The sequence below is a fragment of the Lucilia sericata genome, unplaced genomic scaffold (genome assembly GCF_015586225.1).
Source record: "Lucilia sericata isolate MDLA Ls3-8-SP2 unplaced genomic scaffold, ASM1558622v1 Contig000530F_arrow, whole genome shotgun sequence".
Classification (NCBI taxonomy): Eukaryota; Metazoa; Arthropoda; class Insecta; order Diptera; family Calliphoridae; genus Lucilia; species Lucilia sericata.
The window spans coordinates 109023-135168 of NW_023994542.1; the positions used below are offsets into that span (position 1 = coordinate 109023).

Consider the following 26146-nt stretch of genomic DNA (forward strand, 5'->3'; position numbering starts at 1 on the left):
GTGTAGTCTATAGTCGAAGCTATAGTCTATTGTCTAGTCTATAGTCTAGTCTATAGTCTAGTCTATAGTCTAGTCTATAGTCTAGTCTATAGTCTAGTCTATAGTCTAGTCTATAGTCTAGTCTATAGTCTAGTCTATGGTCTAGTCTATAGTCTAGTCTATAGTCTAGTTTATAGTCTAGTCTATAGTCTAGTCTATAGTCTAGTCTATAGTCTAGTCTATAGTCTAGTCTATAGTCTAGTCTATAGTCTAGTCTATAGTCTAGTCTATAGTCTAGTCTATAGTCTAGTCTATAGTCTAGTCTATAGTCTAGTCTAGTCTAGTCTATAGTCTAGTCTATAGTCTAGTCTATAGTCTAGTCTATAGTCTAGTCTATAGTCTAGTCTAGTCTATTGTCTAGTCTATAGTCTAGTCTATAGTCTATTGTCTATTCCATAGTCTGGTCTATAGTTTGGTGTATAGCCTAGTCTTTAGTGTAGTATATAATCTGGTATATAGTCTAGTCTAAAGTCAGTCTATAGTTTCCATTTTGAAATCTAATAGATTTTAGCTTAATTTCGATATTGAAATGTGTATTCATACGAAAGTTTACTCATATCATATACGTGGTAATTCGTCCCAAAGGAATTTAGCAATAGGAGAAAAGATTTAGACTCATTAAAGATTTCACAAATCTTCAGGATTTTAGCACTTTTTTCGACTGATTTTAAGAGTCATAATGTTCTACTTTTATGAAAAGCAGCTCAATACCCCCTTCAAAAAATACATCAAACCATATGACTTGCTTTGAAATAAATAAAAAAATTATTTGAATATTTTTTTTAATAAACACTTTAGTTACTTATTGTAATAATTATGTATATAAAGTGGAGGTTTCTTTTTTATTAATTTGTATGTTTATTTTTTAAACTAAACATTAATTAAATTGAAAATAGTATATGAATTTAATAAATTTAAATTAATTAAAAGCGACATAACAAAAAAGAGAAAAAATATTTATATAAAATAAAGTATTAAATAAATCATAAATAAAAATAAAACTTAAAGCGATTAATAATATTTTTTGTAGTATTTTTTTTTTTCAAAGAAATAATTCAAATTATTTTTAATTCACAATTTTTTTAAAAGATTAAAGAAATACAAAAAAAAAATATTACAAAAAAATAATATTTTAAGAAAATATATTAAACGTAAGAACAGCGTATAACAAACGAAATTCAACTATAAAAATTTATTTAAAAAAATTACACAAAAATTAAAGAAATATAATTGAAACATATTAATTATTTAATTAATTACCCTTTTGTTTAAATAATATTTAAATTAGTTTTTAGTCTTATACAAAGGGTGTTTGTTTGTAGTTGATTTGCAATATATTTTTTTTTTTAAATTTTATATTTATTACATAAAGACCATAAAATATATTTTTAAGAGAATATTTAAGGTTTTTCAGTTGTATTTTTATACCTTTACAGAGAATGCTTGAAGTTTGAAAAACAAGCGTTTTATATATATAAAAAAATAAGTCATTTAAACGAAAACTTATTATTCCAGTTCAAAGTTCTAAATTAATTTTAGGTTTTATGCATAAAATTTGTTTACGTTTCTGGTTTTTATTAATTCTATATTAATTAAATGTTTTTTATTCAATTTTATTTCAAGTTTAAGTTTATTTATTAATTATGTGAGTGTGTGTGGGGGGAAAGAGGAGAAATTTAATTAATTATGAATTTCATTTAAATTAGATTTTATATTAATATTTATTTATATATTTTCTTTTGTTTGAATATTTCTTGTTTTTTTGTTTAGCAGTTTGTTTTAATGATTTGTTTTTTTTTTTTCTTTTATATAAATTTGCTCTAACAGCAACATCACCATTTCTTACAAATAATACAATTAGAAAATAAAAATTAAAAAAATAATTATTTAAATCATATAAATTATCACCATTATTTGTTATTATATTTTTTTTCGTATATGTTTTTCCAAATAACTAAACTACCTTTTTTTCTTTAAACTCTACAGCAGAACAAATACATTTGTTTGTTAATTAGTTTATTTGCATGTCTTTAAACAATACTCTTTCTTTCTTTCTTCTATGTGCGCATATTGCTTTTTTCACTTCTTATTTTCGAAATTTAAGACAAATGGAACGACATACTACCCTCATTGGCGGCCATTTTAAGTTTTTGTCTCATCACCTCACGACTCGAATAGTCGGGTAATTTCAAATAGTTAACACATGTCATAACCGAGGGTAAATAATCGTTGGGATTTTGATTGGCATCTAATGTCTTACGTACTATAGTTAGTGGTGGTGTTAGTGACTTAAAACCGCCAGTGGGTAGACGTGGTGAACCCGTAACAAATTGCAAAAATAGACGTTGTTCCTCGCGTGTATACGTTGAAAGTATTTCGTAAAGGAATTGTATGGCTTGAGAATCTTGATTGAAACCGTGATCGGTACGACAGCTATCCTGAAGCATTTTAACGTCCCAACGTTGATAGGTACCGTTGACACTGCCACAGAATACATTCTCCAATTCTTCGGGGTAGAACATGCGTAAACGATGTGTAGGAAAAACTGAATCAAAACCTGAAAAGAGGGAGGGGGAATATTTGGTGAATTGGTGAACAATCTGCATTATTATTTATGAATCCATTTTGGATTCTAAACCTTTGAAAACGTTTTTTTTAGGTTTTTCACTTGTATTTATTCTAGTTCAGTTCTAGTCCAATTCTAATTGTGTCTAGTCAGTTCTAGTTCAGTTTATTTCTAGTTCTGTTCCTAGTTCTAATGGGCTCTGATAGGATTAGTGAATCGAGTGCTAGTTTTAGTAAGGTTTTAGTCAGTCTAGTAAGTTCTAGTTCAGTTGTTCAGTTCTAGTCAGTTCTAGTTCTAGTTCAGTTCTAGTTCAGCTCTAGTTCAGCTCTAGTTAGCTCTAGTAGTGAACTAGTTCTAGTTTTAGGTTTTTATTTATTCTAGTCCAGGTCTATTGTGTTCTAGATCGGTTCTAGTTGAATTCTAGTTCAGTTGTAGTTCAGTTTTAGTTCAGTTCTAGTTCAGTTCTAGTTCAGCTCTAGTTCAGTTATAGTTTTTTAGGGCTTTCACTTGTATTTTAGCTCTAGTTCAGTTCTAGATCAGCTCTAGAAGTGAACTAGTTCTAGTTTTTAGGTTTTTTATTATTCTAGTTCAGTTCTAGTCCAGTTCTAATTGTGTTCTAGATCGGTTCTAGTTCAGTTTTAGTTCAGTTTTAGTTCGGTTCTAGTTCAGTCTAGTTCAGTTCTAGTTCAGTTCTAGTTCAGCTCTAGTTCAGTTATAGTTTTTTTAGGGTTTTCACTTGTATTTAACTCTAGTTCAGTTCTAGATCAGCTCTAGAAGTGAACTAGTTCTAGTTTTTAGGTTTTTTATTTATTCTAGTTCAGTTCTAATTGTGTTCTAGATCGGTTCTAGTTCAGTTTTAGTTCAGTTCTAGTTCAGTTCCAGTTCAGTTCTAGTTCAGTTCTAGTTCAGTTCTAGTTCAGTTCTAGTTCAGTTCTAGTTCAGTTCTAGTTCAGTTCTAGTTCAGTCCTAGTTCAGTTCTAGTTCAGTTCTAGTTCAGTTCTAGTTCAGTTTCAGTTCTAGTTCAGTTCTAGTTCAGTTCTAGTTCAGTTCTAGTTCAGTTCTAGTTCAGTTCTGTTTTAGTTCTGTTCTAGTTCTGTTCTAGTTCTGTTCTAGTTCAGTTCTTGTTCTGTTCTAGTTATGTTCTAGTTCAGTTCTGGTTCAGTTCTAGTTCAGTTCTAGTTCAGTTCTAGTTCAGTTCTAGTTCAGTTCTAGTTCAGTTCTAGTTCAGTTCTAGTTCAGTTCTAGTTCAGTTCTAGTTCAGTTCTAGTTCAGTTCTAGTTCAGTTCTAGTTCAGTTCTAGTTCAATTCTAGTTCAGTTCTAGTTCAGTTCTAGTTCAGTTCTAGTTCAGTTCTAGTTCAGTTCTAGTTCAGTTCTAGTTCAGTTCTAGTTCAGTTCTAGTTCAGTTCTAGTTCAGTTCTAGTTCAGTTCTAGTTCAGTTCTAGTTCTAGTTCAGTTCTAATTCAGTTCAGTTCTAGTTGAGTTAAATTCCAGTTCAGTTCTAGTTCAGTTCTAATTATGTTCTATTTATCTATCTATCTATCTATCTATCTATCTATCTATCTATCTACCTATTATCTATCTATCTATCTATCTATCTATCTATCTATCTATCTATCTATCTATCTATCTATCTATCTATCTATCTATCTATCTATCTATCTATCTACTATCTATTTATATCTATCTATCTATCTAACTATCTATCTATCTATCTATCTATCTATCTATCTATCTATCTATCTATCTATCTATCTATCTATCTATCTATCTATCTATGTATCTTTGTATGTATCTATCTATCTATGTATGTATCTATCTATCTATCTATCTATCTATCTATCTATCTATCTATCTATCTATCTATCTATCTATCTATCTATCTATCTATCTATCTATCTATCTATCTATCTATCTATCTATCTATCTATCTATCTATCTATCTATCTATCTATCTATCTATCTATCTATCTATCTATCTATCTATCTATCTATCTATCTATCTATCTATCTATCTATCTATCTATCTATCTATCTATCTATCTGTCTATCTATCTATCTATCTATCTATCTATCTATCTATCTATCTATCTATCTATCTATCTATCTATCTATCTATCTATCTATCTATCTATCTTAAAAACCCAATAATTCGACTTACCTTCTTTAAGAGCTTCAAATTGTTTTTGTACACCTTCAACAAGGAACCAATATGTAACTAAACTAATATATTGATGTAAATTATGTACAGTTACTGGAGTATCACGACCGCCACGACACAATTCAATATTGGCATGACCGGGTAAAATAAAATCTAAACCTAAATCGGCTATGGGACAACCATCCAGATCCAAGGATTCAATCTATAAAGCAAAATACAATTAAAGTTTTGTTTCTAAAACAAAAAGGAAAAAACTTTTAAATTACCTTTTCAGTCTTTTCCATAGCATCTAAACTGGTATCGGCTAAAATCATTTCACGTTGATGTACCACATCCTGTAAACGCACCAAAGTGCTTTGCACTTCGGGTGCAACACGTGATAGATCGGCTAAACCCACTGAATGTTCTTCATTTAAAATCCAACGATAGAAGGGTATAGAAAATGGTAAATCCAGCTGAAGAGTGAACAAAAATAGCAGAAGATTAATAAATGTTTTGTAAGACATAATTAAAACATCATTACCATTCTACTATCCATAACGGCCTTGGCCATAAATTTGCCCAAAAACTTAAATTTCGATTTAACTTTCGAGACATGTGGCAATTTTGAAGATTTACCCAATGGCAAGGGGAATAGACCATGAGCCGCATTCACATATGTCACATTTGCTTGGTGAGGAGTGTTATTAACCTGTAAGACAGGTGTGGTGGCGGTAGTCACTGCTATAGGATTATCCAGCAAAGGCATGGAAGGATCTCCACCCGTATGTTGATCTATTAAATCACCCTGCTGTTCGATTAGCATGTCTAAGGCATCTTCACCAGCTTGAGGTGAATGTTGTTGCTGTTGATTATTAATAGAATTATTTGTGGCTACCAAACTGCTGCGTGTTGCTACTCCTAAACTCTCACGATTATTACGACTAGCGTTACGTGTTGAGGCGGTATTTGGACTTGCTGTAGTATTGGTTGTTGTGGTGATATTAGTATCGCCCGATTGTGAATTGGTATCTTGGGATTCGTCTATATGTAAAGTGGCACTAGTAGATTTGACCACATCTACTATATTGGCAGAGTTTTGTTTGTAACTATCGCTACCATTCCAAAGACCCAAATCGCTGCGTTGTAATTCAGCTGAAACTAAAGCGTAGAATTCTAAAGTTGGACCCAAACCAGTGCCCACCTATAAAGGAAAAGAAGATAAATACCATACAAAATATGTTTTGTAAAGGAATTTTCCTTCAAAAACTCACCTCATTTTCATATTGTATCTCCAACAAAGCCTTGGAGTGACCAAAATCTTGTATAAGATGTTCAGCTTGTTTCAAAATCTCCTGACGCGAAATGGCCCGCTTGCGGCGATCTAAGCGTGGAGCCACTCTTTCCGATGATTCGGCGGAATTTAGATCAGGTGTTGTATCCAAAAGACGCTGTAAAGCACGATCTCTATCGAAGCTAGTGGCATAGAAGAGCAAATGTCTGGTCTCGAAAGGAAACAAGAAGGGACAGGCCATACCAATTTGTGGCAACCATTGTGGCAGATTACCGGTCATTATAACCAAAGGATCTTGTAGTTGACGATTGGCTTTAGCCGTTATTTTCGGATGAATAAATTCAGACTGTGGGATAATCGATTGACGGTGTACACAACCGTACAAATGCTCCCAGTGACGATTCAAAGCATTGATTATGCGCAACATACAGAGGGCATCGAGTGAAGCATCTTGTACGCTAGTAACCACATCGGCGGGCAGTGTATTAGTGAGGAATGGTTTTAAGAGCAGACACCACAGCGGGTGCAATACCTTCGTGCCATAATTCCGTTTTCTTGCGCAACAATTTTGAAGAGGATTTATTTGATTTCTTTCCCACAGAGGTGGAGGGACCACCAGTGGTAGAACTCGAAGCAGCCATAGCACCATTGTGTATAGAGGATGAAGTACCAGCTCCTGGTATATTTGATTTATTATTGATACTACTGCTAGAGGTGGCAGCCACGGGTTCTTCTTCTACCGGACGATAATAGATGGTGTGTTGTTGTACCCATATGCTGGCATTGCCTAAAAAATAAACAAAGTAAAAAAGCATTAAAAAGGTTAAATCTTCCATGTTTAACAAAAATATACCTAATGGTGTCTCAGTATCAGTGTCTGTTTCCGATTGATCATTGACCAAAGGCGAGAATTGCTTCACCGCTTGATAAACGGTCATGTTGTAGGGTAAGACATGTTCTCCTATTAGAAATTGTAACTTGTGCTTAAAGCCACTTTGTGACATAACCACAGCGGCCACATTATCATCCATATCTTCTTCGGAATCATCATCGGAGTCGCCACGTATGCCACCAAAGCCACGCACCACCAAATAACGTTCAATGGCCTGTACCATAGCTAAGGGATCGATTTTAACGGTGCCACCTTTCCATTGGCGTAAATTATTGCAATCCGGATGACGTTGTAAATTACACTGTTAACACACACACACACAAACATAATTTAATTAATAATTATACTTTCAAAAAAAAAATTAGTAAATATTTACTCACCTTTAGTTGATGGGTATTAAAGAATTTCAAAGCACTTGTATTCGAACGACCTCCACCGGGTCCAGCGGGGAAGTCATGTACTTTAACCGGGAATTGTTCCAGTTGTGTAACACAGGCATTTAATTTCGATACAAAGGCGCCAAAGGCCGAAGCATCTATGTTGGGTAAAATGCCCACCTTAACCATGGGTTCTAGCGGTAAACCGGCAAATACATGCATAAATGCTCTTAATCTGGCATCACGTTCCACTATGCCCTCTTCGGCGGTCATAAAGTTAAGCATGGCTTTAATAAGACCCGAATGATTAACTTCAAACGGTGAAATGTCACTTTCCAACAGAATGGCCTTCAATTCAAGTAAAGCCTCCAAGACATCTGAAAAACTACCATTCAATTTGCTTATAACTGTCGTCAGACGCTGCAGGACATTTGTCGAGGCTGAACCGTCAGCCGTAGCACCCGGCTTGGTGTCTTGTGCAGCATAGCGCTTGATAAACGAAATGGCTTGTTCGCGTATCCATTGGCGGGCTTTTTCACGATTACCAGCTGCTATAAGATTAGCTTGTGATATACTTTTGCTGATATTTTGTGCAGCCAATGAGGAACAACCGGCCATAGAGTGACCTGCACTGGAACCGGCGCTACTATTTGGATGGCTGTGATTATGATGTGATGATGTTGTACTACTGCTGCTGGTAGAATCTTTGGTAAAACCTGAGTTACTGGCTGCTGAAGACGAACTATGATGAGATCCTTGACGTCCCCATCTAGCCGGATTGAGGGAGGCCAAAAACGACGAAGTCTTCGAAGACTGTTGTCCGGACGAAGAACTGTGATGGCCACCACTAAAACGTACCTTTGAAGAAGTACTAGGTGTACTGCGACCTGCCGAACCCGAACCAGTTGATCCTCCTCCCAAACTAGTAGCTCTGCTAAGCAACTCATGCACTGTGGACGATGATGAAGCAGCCTGTGCATTGGACGTTGAAGTGGACGAGGAGGTTTGATCTTCTTGTCGAGATTTCGAACGGGTGGTAGATTGTGATTTTCTTTTCGGTGGGACCTTACGTTTAAGCATATCACTCATTTTATTTTGTAGTGCTGATGACGACGAGGATGAAGCGCCTCCACTAGTCGAAGAAGTGCCGGGCGTTGTGTTAACGTTTTGTTGTCCTTGTGCGGACGCTGACGAAGAAGGCATTGAATGATACTGCTGTTGTTGTGCTCCAGATGCAGTTGCGTAATGTGTTGAGGGCGGTGGTGGTGGTGGTAACTGATTGTAGGCTACATACTCTGTACCAGGCGGTGGCAAGGGTGGTTGTTGTTGTTGCTGCGGTGATGTAGTGTACACAAAGAAGTTTTGTTGCTGCTGTTGTGGATTTCCCATGTGGGTGTGGGCTGGTGCCGATGAACTGTAGTGATATTGTGGCATCTCATTGTTGGGATTTTGTGCCGCTGACGATCCGCCTGAGGTATTAATATTCATGGCCATTGATGTGGGTAATTTTTGTGAATTACTGGATGAACCGGAGGGCGAGGTGCCCTGTTGTGCTGCTGCCGCTGTCAGAGCATTCATGGCATGTGAGAATGTCTTCATGGTATAGGGATGTTGGTGATGTGGCTTTGAGGTATTTGGAGTACCCGAAGCTGAGGTACTGCCCGGTTGTGGTGGTACATTATCCATAAAGAATGGATTAACCTGTAAACTTGAAGCCGAAGCTGGTGCACTTTGTGAACCACTGGCAGACATGTTCGTGGCCAACGGTTTGGGCGAAGGATTAGCACATATTGGATGATTGGGATCGGTCAGTTGGGTGATTTGATAGATAACACCCTCGCGTCTGAAGTGGGTGCCAAATATTTCGGGCAACTTTTGCATAAGAATTTCAGCCATTTGCAGAGCACCCACCACTATACGCAAATCATTGCTACCCAGCATGCCGGCAATGTGACTGGAGACCAATTGGTATTTCAAAACATCACTTAACAATTCCGAGGAGGCATAGTAAACCATGCGTAGTAGGGCTCTTAAGCATTTGTAACGTACATTAGGTCCTGCCGAAGAACTGTAGACCTCATATAAGACATTGAAAAGATTTTTAATAAATTCAGCAGCCAAACCACGTTCCTCTTTCAGACAAGCAATGCGGGCATCTACCGAAGCCCGGCGTTTTTGTGAACCCGAGGGTGTAGAGCCGCCAGTAGCTGTGGCCGTTACCGTGGTGCTTAAGGCCGTAATAGCTGAAGCCACTGCTGAAGCTGACAAATCCTGACCCGTTGCCGCATTAGTGTTTGCTGTAGGTCGATAGTTGGGATTTATTTTCCTCTGTACGGGTCTATTGGTGCCAGTATCTTCATTAATCTGCTGCATAGAGTGGAAATCCACTGTATACGTTCTACCTAAAGTACTTAAACTGAATTCATCTTCCGAATTCACATGAGCCGCCTCAATCATACGCGAATCTATGGTGGAATAGTTGTGCCAAGTTCCTCTATCATCACGCCATTGCCATTGCACTTGATCTTGGGTATTTATAGTGGGACGATCGAGTAAAGCATCCACCACAAATATACCATCTGTGGGCAAACGTGGCATAAGTTCACCTATCAAACAAGTAATTTCATATAATTCCGAAGGAGATCGCGATATAAGCTCCACGTGGGTGGAAGCTGATTTAGGTAGAGGATCAGCATTTCCAGTTAATAAATACAATAAAGTCGAGGCAATATCACTTTTCAATAAAGAAATGGCCAAATCAGGGCAGTTGGCACACATTAAACTCAGCATGCGCACTACAGCGGTAAAGGTGCCAGAATTTAATAAGGCTGGTGTAACCACCAATAACTGTTGGCAGTTCTTTAGCAATTCCTTGCTAGCTATTTCCTGCAAACGTTTGGGATCATGTTGGAAACTCTCCACCAAACGACAGAAGGCCGAGCAAACACTCTCTACACATTTCTTATCCTGTTGGGCCAATAGACGCGCTAGCAACGGCAAACTTTCCGAAACAAAATGGAATTCTTCATTGTGTAGATTCAAACAACAATTGGCTGTTATAGCTAAAGCTGCGCGTTGTGCATTAATGGAGAAGAAATCCAAATAGGTTAAACAAGCCGATACACCATTAGCCTGTAATATGGCTTTATTATGACGTCTGGACAATATTTCCAAAGCGGTTAAACTCTGCTCGGCCACATCCATACACTGGATAACTTGTAGTTTTTCCAAAAACACTGGCACAGCATCCACCACCGTACCCGATGAACGTGGCAATGCCTCCAGCATATAGGCCAAAGCACGACAGGCATTATTCATAATATCGAAATTGTGTTCCATACGCAATAGGGTGATTAAGGCTGGCACCACCTGTTTAATGGGGAAACCGGCTAAGGTATCCTCATTGCCCATAACCAACATTTGGCACATTTCAATGGCCGCCTGTAGCTGTTGACTCTCATCGTGTGACTGTAGGCCCTGCAACAATTGTTGGGCCTTTGATGTTGAACTATTGCCTATAGTACGATGGAGTATGTGAGTCATACGTGGTCCCAGGGCGCCGAAAAGATGAGGCGGTAAACCTCGGGCTTCAAGCAACGCTTGCAAACGTCCCACCTCGCTGTCATCACTTTCCGAATCACCATGTGAGTTACTATTCGTGTTATTTGAAGACGTCGTTGTAGCGGTGTTATTGGGACCTCCTGCTCCGCTATTCGCAGCCGCTGCCGGATTGACGTTCGCACCGGTTGCTGTAGCGGAGTTATTGGTATTTGAAGACGTTGTGCTGCCCAAGGCGTTAGCAACGGATAACGATGCTGAAAGTGAAAATAAGAAGAAAACTAAATTAGTACAATTTATAAAAAGAATATGTTTTATAAAAACATTTACATTTGGTAGTTGTTTTTTTTTTATTATTATTTAAGAGCCCCTTCACCAAGTCATTTCAAATTTGTTTTTGGGGGAAAACGGGTATAACTTTTTTACTACTTTTTATGTTTTTGAAAAAATTACGCTTATTTCTTGCAAACTTTAAAAACTTTCAAATTTTGAGTTTTTTTGTATAACTAATTGCTGCATACTTTTAAATTTCTATTGTATTCGAAAAAGAATCATTCGGGTGATCGGTGTTGCAGATTAGGTAAAGACAGACTGTACGACAAGAAAAAAAATTCTTTTCGTAGACCAATTAAGCCTAAAAGCTCTCTTTGTGTTGATTGTAAGAAATATTTCTAGAAACTTAGATCAATAGAAGAATAACAGATGTGATGTGGGATTAAATGAAAAGGAATGGAATATGAAAAGTGTAAAATAAGTCATATACGAGAAAAAACGAGGAATAATATCAAGTGATGTACTTTAATGAAAATTATAGAAATTGATTCAAAATCCAATTTGATAAGGTTATGAGTTTGATAGTTCGTCAAGAGTATTATTAGAAAATACCATTGTCCCAAAATTGGAACACGCAAATTTCTCAGAGCTGGACAAGTACATAGAATATGCGTTATGTTTTTTTCAAACCTTCAGTCACAAAATGCAGATTTAAAAGATGTATGCCACGTGCGTCCATGCAAGTGGTTTTACCATATGTCCTGAATAATGTTAAAGCAAGTATTTGAGATATAACGTTGGAAGGGATGAATGGAAAACTTCGTAGAAAGGATCAATGTCATCTTTCAACATAGAGTCTTCCTTAGTAAGTTCATCAGCAATACTGTAACCTAGAACTTGCCATATCATTTAGGGACATTCTCGCATCATTTTGGATGTGGTATACATACATAGCCGACAGGCTATCTTTAAAGATTCGATGTTCCTACCAGATATTCAATACAACCAAAGCCAATTCGCAGTCTAAAACAGACTTCGATTTCACCTACTTTAGATGTATCTGTTTAGATATAGGTTTCAGCAGTGGAATTTCAGATTAAGGATTTCTTGTCACATCGTTGGAAGTTTTTTTGCCGGGAGTTATCTTGAAACGCCTGGTTTAGTTTTTTTTTACGTTGAAATTCTTATTTGAGTATTACAGAGTAGATATTAGGTCTCCTGAACCGTTCTTCCAGATAAACTTTGGTTTAATTATATTGAAAAACTCGACACATGAAGAAAGTCCTCTTTCTCCTAGTCTTTCCACGAATACAGGAGGTTCTAAACGGGGAGAACGAGTAGCAGTGGTATCTTCGTTCCAAAAATCGGCATAAAAATAACTCTATTTAGGATTCAGAATGACTCTAGTCCTCTTCAAGTCGAAGTATCGGCCATATGAATAGTAGTTATAATTAAATTAGAGATATTCACATGATAACGACATTCAACAGTCGTTCTCATGTGGATTTTAGGACTCACATATTCAATAGGCAACTGCGTAGCAGATGAGTTAAAGAAAATAGAAACTTCAGCGGAATTCAGTTTAAGAGATATATCATGTAACGTACAAGTTGTCAACACGAAGAGGGAGTGGAATTAATATGTCATCTTCTTAGCCACTGTCCAGCTCCAAGAGACATTCATTTTAAATTATTAGATCCTTTGACGTTCTGTCAGAGTTACTCGTTAAAATCAAGTGGTTCTATGAAATTACCTTTCAGACATATGATGATCTCAGGTTAAGCATACTTATAAGCTTTTGCAGAGAGCTGATAAGAATGATAGTATTATCAGTAATTATTGCACCATGTTTCATAGACACTCATGTCAGAATACAATATCTACAGCAGAGAAAGAGTATACCATCTACTCTCTTACTGTCCAACATTTACCGACAATAGAGAGCATCACTTCGGTACATTTGATAAATTAAATCGACTGATTTAATTTTGAAAGCAGAGAGAAATACTCAGCTTATTCTGCTGTGACCAATAGGTAGACCACTCAATAGACTAGAAAATATATTAGTCCACAGTCTAGTCAGTAGAATAGTTCATAAGAAAGCTAATATACTAGACATTCGACAAGTCAATACACTATTCCATAGACTTGCCAAAAACCAGTTAATAGACTATTCCAGAAACTTATCCATTGACTTGTTAATAGACTAGACAATAGACTAGTCTATAGACTAGCCAATAGATTAATCCAGAGATTTGCTCGTGGACTAGATAATAGATTAATCCATAGACTAGTCAATAGACTCCAGTCTAGTCAATATAATATTACATAGACTAATGCATAGACTACTCAATATACTAGTTCATAGATTATTCCACCCATAGCCTTGTCCTTAGACTAGCTAATAGACTATTCCACATATTAATCCGCAGACTAATCAAAATTCTAGTCCACTGACTAGTTAATATGCCAGCTTACAGACTTACTTGTAAACTAGCCAATAGAAATTTAAATTTTCCCTGCCTGGATCCAAGTGAGTTGAATCTAAAGAAACTAAAATGAAATGGATTGATAACAATTCAAAGAAATCAAAAATGATGTGTTACCAAAGTTACAACGCTATGTTGTCAAACAGAAAATTGCTTTGTTGAAATGACAAAGATTCGTTGTCGATATGACAACGATTTGTTGACGAAATCAATGCCGAAATGACACAAAGCTTAATCGAAATGAAAAAATGTCTTGTTGCAATGACAACGATGTGTTGTCAAAATTACAATGGTGGTTGTCAAATGTGATATACACATCCGTTTGTCTAAATGTTAACAAACGTGGTAAGCTCACTTTTGACAACTGATTGTATCAATTTCGTTACTTTTCTATCGGTTCTTTTCCTCTGTGTAAGTCATTGCAAAATTTCTGTTAAGAATACATTTTCCTTAAAGAAATACTGAAACGAAACTTAAGAGTAACTCCAATCGAAAGCCTTTTAATATAAAACAAATTACAAAAAGTGGCTACTTTAAGGTTTCAACAAAATCTAAAGTTAAATAAAAATAAGAACTAAGAATTACTCAAAACTATAAATAATAATATGTTTATACAAAAATTAAAAGAAAACTACAAAATTAATTTGTTTAATTAAAAGAAAAATATAATTAAAATTTAGTGTAAAAAATTATAAAAAATACATATTACAAATATAAATAAATTAACAGTGTGCTGTCACCTTTTTTTGCATTAAAATATAACTGTGGAAAATTAAAAAAAAATGTAATTGATGGTTAAAAAAAATATGAAAAACGCAAAATGTGTGTAAAATGTTTTATGGAAAAAAAAGAAAATAAAATAAGCGAAAACCAATAAATAACGTTGAAGATGTTTAAGGCGATTGATCAATAAGTTCAGTAATTTTTTTGTGGAGGATGAAGAAAGTTTAGAGCAAAAGTTAGAGAGCAGAAAGTGGAGTGTGGGGTTTATGATTTAGTTTTTATGTAGAAAGAAGAAATTACCTGTATTTGAATTTGTAGACCACCAGCAGAAGCAGCTGCTGTTAAATGAGAGTTGGCGAAGTGCTACAGGCTGTGGTGGTAAAGATGGTACTGATCCTGTATTAGGACTGTTGTTGGGCCATTAAATTATAGCTTAAGGCATCCGCAGAAGCTGATATATATATAAATTGGAATTTATATATATATATAGAGAGAGAATTTCATGGAGTAGGAGCAGTAGTAGTAGTAGTAGTTAGCAAAGGACATATGTTTTAACGAATGTGAGCAGAAAAATTTTGTAACGAACAATTTAAACGAGTAGTTAGAACGAGCGAGGCGTAGTTGGTAGAGGAACGTTATAAAAAATATCATGAAAAAAACATAACATGTTTGGAAATTTAATACTGAGTTTTAAAACATTAAACAAAAACAAAATTAGACATGCTTTAAAAAATAAAAAAAAATAATTAACAAAGAAAAAATTACGCTTTTTTTTTTGCTTAAAACTATTTTAGTTTTTATAAATAATTTTCGTAAAAAACTATTTAAAGGAAATGATTAGGATGAGGCCACGTTTAAAAAAACCTTTTTAACCATTTTTGTATGGAAAGTAAGAAAACAAATGGGAAATGTTATCACGGGGTTTCTTTTTTGATAAAAAAAAATTTACTTAAAACCCTAGACCAACACCTGGTTAAAAAAATTTACTTTTTTACAATAAAATATTTGACAAGTTCAAAGGGTATTTAAAAAAGATTATAGCATACTTTAAGGATATTACAAAAAATTAATAGTTTATCCAGCACCTTATAAGATTTACATTCCTAAACTTTATTACAACGACTTTTTGTCAAAATAAGTAAACCTCCAAAACTTGTGCCAAATTTCTTTTTTTTTAACAAATTCGCAAATACTTAAAAACTCCCTTTTGATATTCAAAATAAAACTCCCAACTAAATGTTTCTTTTACGATTATTCAAAACCTAAATCAATTCTAAATCAGAGGGCAGCTCTGCAAAGATAACTTTCGCCAGTTATTTATTACAAAGTGTTGGTGTTTTTTTTTTTTCTTTCTTCGTTGTCTATGGATTTTTTTTCTTGTTTTCACCAAAAAAAAAAGAAAACGTCAACACTTACCACTTGTTTTGTTTGAATTTTGATGCGTAGCCAGATACGAAGTATTTGTGGGGGGCACAACGTTTGTTGCAACAATATTGGTGGTGGCAGTTTGCAGCAGCAGCGGCTCCTGATGTAGAAGATGACGACGACGTTCCCAAGCCACTAGCCGTTGATGCTGAACTATTATTAGCACCCACTGTAGTACGATAACTATAAAGAAAGCCCGGCTGTACAATGGTGGTACGTTGCGGTGGCAAAGCGTGTGGATGAGGTGGTTGAGCGTGTAATAAATGATTTTGCGGTTGTTGTTGCTGTTGCTGCGATATGGCAACAACAACAGCACCGCCAGCTGTAGCTACAGTCTGATGATGCTGGTGCTGCTGCTGATGATGGAGATTGGGTGGTGGGTGAGCTGGATGCTGGTGATGACTTCCCAATAGCTGATGATGCGGCGGAGGTGGTTGTTGTTGTTGCACAATCTGTGTCTGATGATGCTGATGTGCTGCAGCAGCCAATTGATGTGCTGCCTGTGGTGGTTGCTGCTGTTGTTGTTGCAATTGATGGCCTACAACTACGGATAAACTGGCTGCGTTCGTGGCAGCAGAGCGATGGTTAGTGTTACCACCACTACTATTTCCACTGCTACTGCTGCTGCTCGCACTGCCGTGATGTTGGCCCTGTACAGAACTGACACAAGAACCCGTTTTGCTACGTGAACTGCGTCTCAAAGTGTGTGAATTTTGCTGCTGTTGTTGGGGATGTTGATGGGCGTGGGAATGCGTGTGAGAGTTATTGCTGTTGGCACTATAGTTGGTGGCCTGATAGACAATATTTGTGTCGTGTGTTCCCACTGGTAGTGCTCCACCCAATGTAAGTTCTATTGCTGTGGGATGTTGTTGCAAATGTTGCGTTTGTGTCTGATGATGCTGGTGTTGTTGTTGGTGCTGATGATGCAGATTTGGTGGTGCGGATTGTGGCTGTACCTGATGATGATAACGATGACTGGTAGTCTGTTGACTTAATAATGCTCCCTGTTGTGGTGGTTGCACCTGATATATAAGCGGAGCTCCACCTACCACCTGCAGCAGCTGTTGTTGTATTGCCTGCTGTGGGATATGAATTTAAGTTTAAATTTAATATGGCCGCCGAAGAAGCTGAATTGCTGGCTGGATAGGTTTGATAGAAATGCACCTGTTGTTGGGGCTGAGCTTGTAAGTGGGCTTGGGGATGTCCTGTGTAAAAGGTTGGTCCGGTTTGTTGGCTTAAATAATGAGCCTGAGATCCTTGACTGGGATGTTGTAGCAAATGGGCTGTGGGATGTTGCTGCTGTTGAGGAAAATGTGTTGTGGTCGCTATAAGTGTATGATGCTGATTTGTAGAATGCTGTTGTGTTTGCTGCTGTTGCTGAAGATTGGAATGTACTCCGGGGGGTGGTCCAATGACAACACCACCCGTACGATTTAATAAATTATGATTTAGACCAGCTGTAGAATTTTGTGTGCTGCCACCAACTCCAATACCTGCTGCCGCTGAACTAGTACCGGCTGCCGTTGCCGCTCCACCTGTTGAAGTCTGATGTGAGTGCTGATGCTGGGTATGATGATGATGATGATGCTGCTGCTGATGTTGATGTACACCAATATTGTAATCTGTATTATTGCTAGCTGTGTTGGTATTGGTGCTTGCGCTGCCACCACTGCTGCGTGTTTGTCGTGCCCCCAGATTCGGGGCTCTATTGTAGCCCGTCGTTGTAGCTGTTGTTTGTAACGTCGCAGAAGTAGTTATTTCTTCACTTGCCACTTCCTGGGCTAACGATTATGATTGTGTTGTGTAGCACCACTTCGTTCCTTGAGACGTCGTTGGGTTTGCTGTTGTGGCTGTGTTTGTTTTGTGGGATTTTGTAAACAATTTTCTTGATTTAAATATTTCTCGATTTGTTGCCGTCCACTTCTAGCAAGACGTTTTTTATTTAATTTTAATTGTTCCTGCTGCTGCTGTTGTTGGCTACGTTGATGTTGTTGTTGTTGTTGGCGTTTACCTTGATTAAATTGTTTTAAGGAATTTTAGGGTTTTATGTATTTTATTAACAAAAAACACGCACACACACTGTGAGAGTGTTCAAATTTTGTTGATGTTTTTATTTTAAAATCAATTGGTTTTTGTTAATTTCTTTTTATTAAAACAATGTTGCTTATAGTGTTTGTTAATTAAGTATTATTAAAGAAATAAAAATTCAAGAAAGTTAGTTGAGAGTACAACATAGTCCATGATTATGGGTAAATCTTAAATTTAGATTTAAATTATAAAGACAACATGCCGTAGAGAAATTTGTTAGCAACTGATATGTATAACAGTAGTTATATGTCGATAGATTTTGTTACCTATTAATTGAAATATGTTGTACATCCGTAATTGTCAAATATTTGTCATACATAAGTGTTATTATTATGGCAATTAAAGAAAAGTATAGTAGTAGATGTTGACGATGTCATGCCCACCACTAAGTTTACGGATCATGACTAAAGCTTAAACAGTTAGAATAAGAACTGAACTACAACAAAAGTAGAACAGAACTAGAACATAACCAGAACAAAACTAGAACAGAAATGGAACTGAACTAGAACAGAACTAGAGCAGAACTAGAACATAACTAGAACAGAACTAGAACAGAACTAGAACATAACTAGAACAGAACTAGAACAGAACTAGAACAGAACTAGAACAGAACTAGAACAGAACTAGAACAAAACTAGAACAGAACTAGAACAGAACTAGAACAGAACTAGAACAGAACTAGAACAGAACTAGAACAGAACTAGAACAGAACTAGAACCGAACTAGAGCAGAACTAGAACAGAACTAGAACAGAACTAGAACAGAACTAGAACAGAACTAGAACAGAACTAGAACAGAACTAGAACAGAACTAGAACCGAACTAGAACAGAACTAGAACAGAACTAGAACAGAACTAGAACAGAACTAGAACAGAACTAGAACAGGACTAGAACAGAACTAGAGCAGAACTAGAACATAACTAGAACAGAACTAGAACATAACTAGAACATAACTAGAACATAACTAGAACAGAACTAGAACAAAACTAGAACAGAACTAGAACAGAACTAGAACAGAACTAAAACAGAACTAGAACAGAACTAGAACAGAACTAGAACATAACTAGAACAGAACTAGAACAGAACTAGAACAGAACTAGAACAGAACTAGAACAGAACTAGAACAGAACTAGAACAGAACTAGAACAGAATTAGAACAGAACTAGGACAGAACAGAACTAGAACTAGAACAGAACTAGTCGAAATTTGCTCTATAAAAAGAACAGTTCTGTTCTTAATTGTTCAATTCTTAAGTAAATATAAGAAATTGTTCAGTTTGCACTCTGAAGTGGTTTAGTTTGCATTCTGGTGTGGTTCAGTTTGCACTCTGGTGTGGTTCAATTTGCATTCGTTTTACAACTAGATATTTTGGAACAACTTCTAATCATGAACCAAGTTTTATTTGGGACATATTCTTCGCACAAAGAAAAAAACTAAACTTTCGCAGATGTTTGTGGACTCACTAGTTGACCACAAATCTGTAATGAATGTTAATATGTACATCAAAAAAAATAATACCTAACTGTCCGTTTAAAAAGAATATTTGAATGAAAACTCATTCAATATTTTTTAAATTTTAAAAAAATTCAAAAATTGTACACAAGCATTGTTTAATATTAAAATTTTAAACCAAATTAGCAAATTAATATTTTTAGTTCAAAATAAAAAAATATTATAAAATGTTTGTATCCTTGAAAAAAAATATATAAAAAAGGTCCTTCCTAAAGTGCCCAGAAAAATAATTTTGAAAACAATAAAAAAATATAGAGAAAAAACAATAAACCTGTCTGTATCATATTGAATTACTTAATAACAAACACATCAACTGTCAGAGCTGCCACCTCCGTTAAAGTGTTAGTAGTAGTATAATTTATTATAAATATTTGAGAAATATTAATATAAATTTTTATTTCAAAAATAAATATATTAAATACTAAATTGTAAATATGTTTGTTTCTTTTTTTTTTTTTTTTTGTATACATATAGACAAGAAAAACAAAACAAAGAAGTGAATATAATATTCTAGAATAATATGAATTTCAAAAGTAATTATTACAACATTAAGATTTATATTTTTAATAAATACAAATGCTTAAGGGTTAATTAATGCAACAAGCTTTTTATTTAATGCTTTTTATTAATTAAACACAATAAAATTATAAAAAAACAAATGGTTGTTTCTTTTGTATTTATTAGTTAAGTGTATACGAGTTTTGGATTCAAATGTAGTTGTATGTGAGTTTCTAGATATGGTAATAATATTTATGGTTGAATATGCTTAATTACATGGGATATAATATTTGAATATTTATGTAGTTTATAAGTTTGAGTTGAGATTGAGTGAATGATATTGAATGGATGTGGGTGGTAGAGAGAAGAGGGTGTTTCATTATTGGGCTGGTGTCGTGTATTTACATATTAGAACCTTTACTAAGTATTCCATATTGCAACTAATGATAGCAACTATATTTTTGAGGGAACTTATGTTACTAAAATGTATTTTTTTCTTTTTTTTAATTATATTTAATAAAAGGTGACAGCACTGTAAATTTCATTTAGAGAAAGAGAATATATATAATATTGGCCCTGTGATTGTTTTGTCATATAAAAAACACACAGTTGGTTTTTTTTGTTTTTCTAAGAAAAACGTTTTTAAAAATTCAAACAATAGTTTTATATACACAAATATTAAAATAAATAAAAACAAATGATTAAATAAAAAAAACAAAATAATACAAATAAATACAATACATACATACATATAAAAGAAAGTGTTCAAGTATGTTCCAAAATGTTTATTGATTTTCTTTGATCTAGTATTAAGTACGAACTAAGACTGAACTAGAATCTAAATAGAATGGAACTGGAACTGAACTAGAAACTGCAGCAGAAATGAACTAAAAGTGAACTCGGACTGAACTAAAATAGAACTGAACTAGTACTGAACTAGAACTGAACTAGAACTGAACTGGAACTGAACTAGAACTGAACTAGGAACTGAACTAGAACTAATAGACTGAACTAGAACTGAACTAGAACTGAACTAGAACTGAACTAGAACTGAACTAGAACTGAACTAGAACTGACTAGAACTGAACTAGAACTGAACTAGAACTGAACTGAACTAGAACTGAACTAGAACTGAACAAGAACTGAACTAGAATGAACTAGAACTGAACTAGAACTGTACTAGAACTGAACTAGAACTGAACTAGAATGAACTAGAACAGGACTAGAACTGGACTAGAACTAAAACTAGAACTCAACTAGAACTCAACCAGAACTCAACTAGAACTGAACTAGAACTGAACTAGAACTGAACTAGAACTGAACTAGACTGAACTAGAACTGAACTAGAACTGAACTAGAACTGAACTAGAACTGAACTAGAACTGAACTAGAATGAACTAGAACTGAACTAGAACTGAACTAGAACTGAACTAGAACTGAACTAGAACTGAACTAGAAACTGAACTAGACTGAACTAGAATGGAACTAGAACTGAACTAGACCTGAAACTAGAACTGAACTAGAACTGACTAGAACTGAACTAGAACTGAACTAGAACTGAACAGAACTGAAACTAGAAACTGAACTAGAACTGAACTAGAACTGAACTAGAACTGAACTAGAACTGAACTAGAACGAACTAGAACTGAACTAGAACTGAACTAGAAACTGAACTAGAACTGAACTAGAACTGAACTAGAACTGAACTAGAACTGAACTAGAACTGAACTAGAACTGAACTAGAACTGAACTAGAACTGAACTAGAACTGAACTAGAACTGAACTAGAACTGAACTAGAACTGAACTAGAACTGAACTAGAACTGAACTAGAACTGAACTAGAACTGAACTAGAACTGAACTAGAACTGAACTAGAACTGAACTAGAACTGAACTAGAACTGAACTAGAACTGAACTAGAACTGAACTAGAACTGGACTAGAACTAAACTAGAACTCAACTAGAACTCAACTAGAACTGAACTAGAACTGAACTAGAACTGAACTAGAACTGAACTAGAACTGAACTAGAACTGAACTAGAACTGAACTAGAACTGAACTAGAACTGAACTAGAACTGAACTAGAACTGAACTAGAACTGAACTAGAACTGAACTAGAACTGAACTAGAACTGAACTAGAACTGAACTAGAACTGAACTATAACTAGAACTGAACTATAACTAGAACTGAACTAGAACTAGAACTAGAACTAGAACTGAAACTGACTAACTGAACTAGAATGAACTGAACTAGAACTAGAACTGAACTAGAACTGAACTAAACTGAACTAGAACTGAACTGGAACTGAACTAGAACTGAACCTAGAACTGAACTAGAACTGAACTAGAACTGAACTAGAATGAACTAGACCTGAACTAGATCTGAACTGAGACAGAACTAGCACAGACTATAACAGAACTAGAACCGAACTAAGAACAGAACTAGAACAGAACTAGAAACAGAACTAGAACAGACCTAGAACAAGAACTACGAACCGGAACTAGAACAGAACTAGACCTAACTAGAACTAGAACTAGACAGACTAGAACAGAATAGAACAGAACTAGAACAGACAGAACTAGAACAGAACTAGAACAGACCTAGGAACAGAACTAGAACAGAACTAGAACAGAACTAGAACAGAACTAGACAGAAACTAGAACAGAACTCGACAAGAACTAGAACAGAACTAGAACAGAACTAGAACAGAACTAGAACAGAACTAGAACAGAACTAGAACAGAACTAGAACAGAACTAGAACAGAACTAGAACAGAACTAGAACTGAATTAAAACTGAACTAGGACCGTACTAGAACTGTACTAGAACTGAATTAGAACTGAACTAGAACTGTACTAGAACTGAACTAGAGTTGAACTAGAACTAAACAAGAAAAGAACTAGAATTTAACTAAAACTGCACATGAACCGAAGATTAACGAGAACTGAACTGAAACAGTGAATGTTCTATGGATGGAATATTTTTTCCTTCCATGGTTTTATTAAGTTTTTTTATTTGGGTTGGGATAACAAAATAAGTAAAAATTTCATAGAAATTCCCCGAACGAAAAAAAAATACTATAAAAAATCTATAATTTAATACTTTGCCATTTAATAATCAATTTAAAAAAGAATACACTGTCTATTTGATTAAAAATTAATCATACTTCTGCAACAAAAAATGTTAACAGAATCTTCTATGAAATAAATCTGTTTATCATTTACGTTTCAAAATGAATAAATACTAAAGAACAAAGAAAATCAATGGGCATTTCATAAAATTTAATAATAAATAAAATATAAAATTAAAAGAATCAAATCATACCAATAAATACAAAGAAAAATCAATTATTAAAAAGTTAAAGTGTATGTATGTAGAAAAGAATAAAAAATATAACAACAATACAACAAAATATTTATAAAAAACACAAATTTACAAAAGAAAATATAAATAAATAAAAAAAAAACGTTGAAAGAAAAACAAATGTTTAAATTATAAAGTATGCAACAATTAATTAAACAAACAAAAACAAATACGAATATAACAAATAGAATGTGAGAAAATAAAATCTTAACAAAAATATGTATTAAAAATTGTTTTTCTTTTACTTTTTAACGTTTTTATTTAAAAAAAACATAAACGGACGGACAGAGACAATAAAATTTTTTTAGAAAAAAAAAATAATAAAAAAATTATATAAAAATGAGAGAACAAAAGTTTGTTTGGTCACAGACAGGCACACTTGCTTATTTTGTTTAAATAACTTATTTTGTTTTTTATTGTTGTTGCTTTTTTTTCGCTTGTTATGGTTATTGTTATAAAAACAAATAATTAAAAAATAATCAATAAAGATACATAGAGAGAGATGTATGAGAATTTTGAACTCTAACTTACCTCGAATAGCAAGTACTGAATCGTGTATATCGTCGTCTAGATCTTCTTCCTCTTCTTCAATTTCTTCGTCGTCAATATCCTCCTCTTCGTCTCCAATATCGTCGTCGTCCTCCTCTTCGTCGTCGTCTTCGTCGAGTAGTTCAATTTCCTCGTCTTCGTCAACGACTTCTTCTTCCTCGACGTCGTCGTTATTGTCAACGTCGTCGTCGGCAATATTCTCGTCGTCGTCGTTGTTCTCTTCGTCCTCTTCCTCTTCGGCCTGTTCTTCTTCTTGAACAACTTCCTCCTCTTCGGCTGTATTATTGTCGTCCGCCTCCTCGTCCTCTTCGGATTCGATACTAGCACTCAGAACAGCAAATAGTTCTTTATCGATATTACAATGATACGATGAGGAGCTACTGCGTTGTGGCTCTGTATTATTAGTGTTGCTGTTCGAAGAGTTTTTGCTAGAATTGGCTTGCTGCTGGTGGATATTATCACCAACGACTGCGTTCGTTTCGTTTGTTTGTTGTTGGTTTTGTGTTGTTGCTGTATTTAATTCGTCTGTTAAATTATTCAAAAAGTTCTGATAAGTTCGTAGACTTTTACGATATTTGGAAATTTTATCTAAATGTAGAGTTGGTGGTGATTGCGATTGTTCCTGCTGATCGTGATTGGAGCCAAATGTATTTGTATTTGAAGAGGTTGTAGCACTTTCTGTGGCAAGTGTAGCTGAGGTTGTTGTTGAAGACGCAGTAGTATTCTGTGTTGATTTTGTATTTAATTTCGTTTTATTTCCCACAATTGATAAGAAATTTTTATTTTGCTGTTGCTGCTGCTGTTGTTGTTGTTGTTTCTTATCGGCAACGACGTTATTACTACTACATTCAATTTTCTGATTACTACGCGCTGACAATAGTTGTTGTTGTGATGATGGTGTTGTTGCTGACGACGCTGTATTTGTTGACGATGATTTTTTCTTATTTATTTTATTATTTTGATTTCTATAATTCCGTTTCTTGTGTCTTGACGATCCAGTGGACGATTTAAATTTATATTTTTCTTCAGACGTTAAGGCGTTTGTTTTTGTTTGTTTTAGCTGGTGCTTTTGTTGTTGAGTTTCGCTACTACTCGTATCCGAACTTTCGTCGCTAATTGAAGAGATTGAAATATTCAATGCAGCCGCTCTCTTTGTTGTATTATTTGAGTTTGTTGTAGTTGCTGCGCTTGAAGTTGCTGCTGTTGTTGTCGTTGTAGACGAAGAACGACTATGACTGATTTTACGTGTTTTACGATAATAATTTAATAAATTACCTTTATTCTTGTTATTTGTATTTGTACTACTGCTGCTGCTGCCTGCGCAGTTATTTGTTACTGTTGTCGCAGTACTGCGTTGTGGTGTCGTTTCAAAACACAATTTTTGATATTGTTGCTGTTGTGTTGCTGCTGTCTTTGTATAACTTCCCCGCCTTTGATTGTATGCACTGCTGCTATATATACCACCTCCACCACTACTTGTGCTGGGTTCTTCGGGTGATACGGTTTTAGAGCGAGTTCTTCGTGCTACACAATCACCTTCTTGTTCTTTAGGTGTATTGTATTTACTACTACTGCTACTATTACCGCTTGTAGTCGATAAAGGTGTTGAGTCAATATCCTGTAAGTTGTGATTATGATAACGACGTTTCTTTAGAGGTGATGTTAAATCTGTAGGATGATCACCGATAGATGATGAGGCTAAAATAGAGAATAAATATCGATAAATTTAGCTTTTCTTCACTTTTATTTTCATTTCTAGTTCTGTTCTAGTTCTGTTCTAGTTCCGTTTTAGTTCTGTTTTAGTTCTGTTCTAGTTCTGTTCTAGTTCTGTTCTAGTTCTGTTCTAGTTTCTGTTCTAGTTCTGTTCTAGTTCTGTTCTAGTTCTGTTCTAGTTCTGTTCTAGTTCTGTTCTGTTCTAGTTCTGTTCTAGTTCTAGTTCTGTTCTGTTCTAGTTCTGTTCTGTTCTGTTCTGTTCTGTTCTAGTTCTGTCCTAGTTCTGTTCTAGTTCTGTTGTAGTTCTGTTCTAGTTCTGTTGTAGTTCTGTTCTAGTTCTGTTCTAGTTCTGTTCTAGTTCTGTTCTAGTTCTAGTTCTGTTCTGTTCTAGTTCTGTTCTAGTTCTGTTCTAGTTCTAGTTCTGTTCTAGTTCTGTTCTAGTTCTGTTCTAGTTCTGTTCTAGTTCTGTTCTAGTTCTGTTCTAGTTCTGTTCTAGTTCTGTTCTAGTTCTGTTCTAGTTCTGTTCTAGTTCTGTTCTAGTTCTGTTCTAGTTCTGTTCTAGTTCTGTTCTAGTTCTGTTCTAGTTCTGTTCTAGTTCTGTCTGTTCTAGTTCTGTTCTAGTTCTGTTCTAGTTCTGTTCTAGTTCTGTT

At 35.0% G+C, this 26146-nt stretch overlaps 1 protein-coding gene across 1 annotated transcript in view; it reads right to left on the reverse strand.

Moving 5' to 3' along the window:
• Nucleotides 1-1069: 1069 nt before the first annotated feature.
• Nucleotides 1070-26146, reverse strand: part of LOC119605890 (E3 ubiquitin-protein ligase TRIP12) — a 70938-nt gene continuing 45861 nt past the window's right edge. Inside the window, 9 exon segments of the mRNA XM_037959228.1 lie at nucleotides 1070-2596; nucleotides 4765-4966; nucleotides 5031-5219; nucleotides 5288-5947; nucleotides 6018-6542; nucleotides 6544-6824; nucleotides 6891-7230; nucleotides 7310-11121; nucleotides 23766-25481. Of these exon segments, the coding sequence (XP_037815156.1) occupies nucleotides 2139-2596; nucleotides 4765-4966; nucleotides 5031-5219; nucleotides 5288-5947; nucleotides 6018-6542; nucleotides 6544-6824; nucleotides 6891-7230; nucleotides 7310-11121; nucleotides 23766-25481 (8183 nt within the window). The 3' untranslated portion in view covers nucleotides 1070-2138.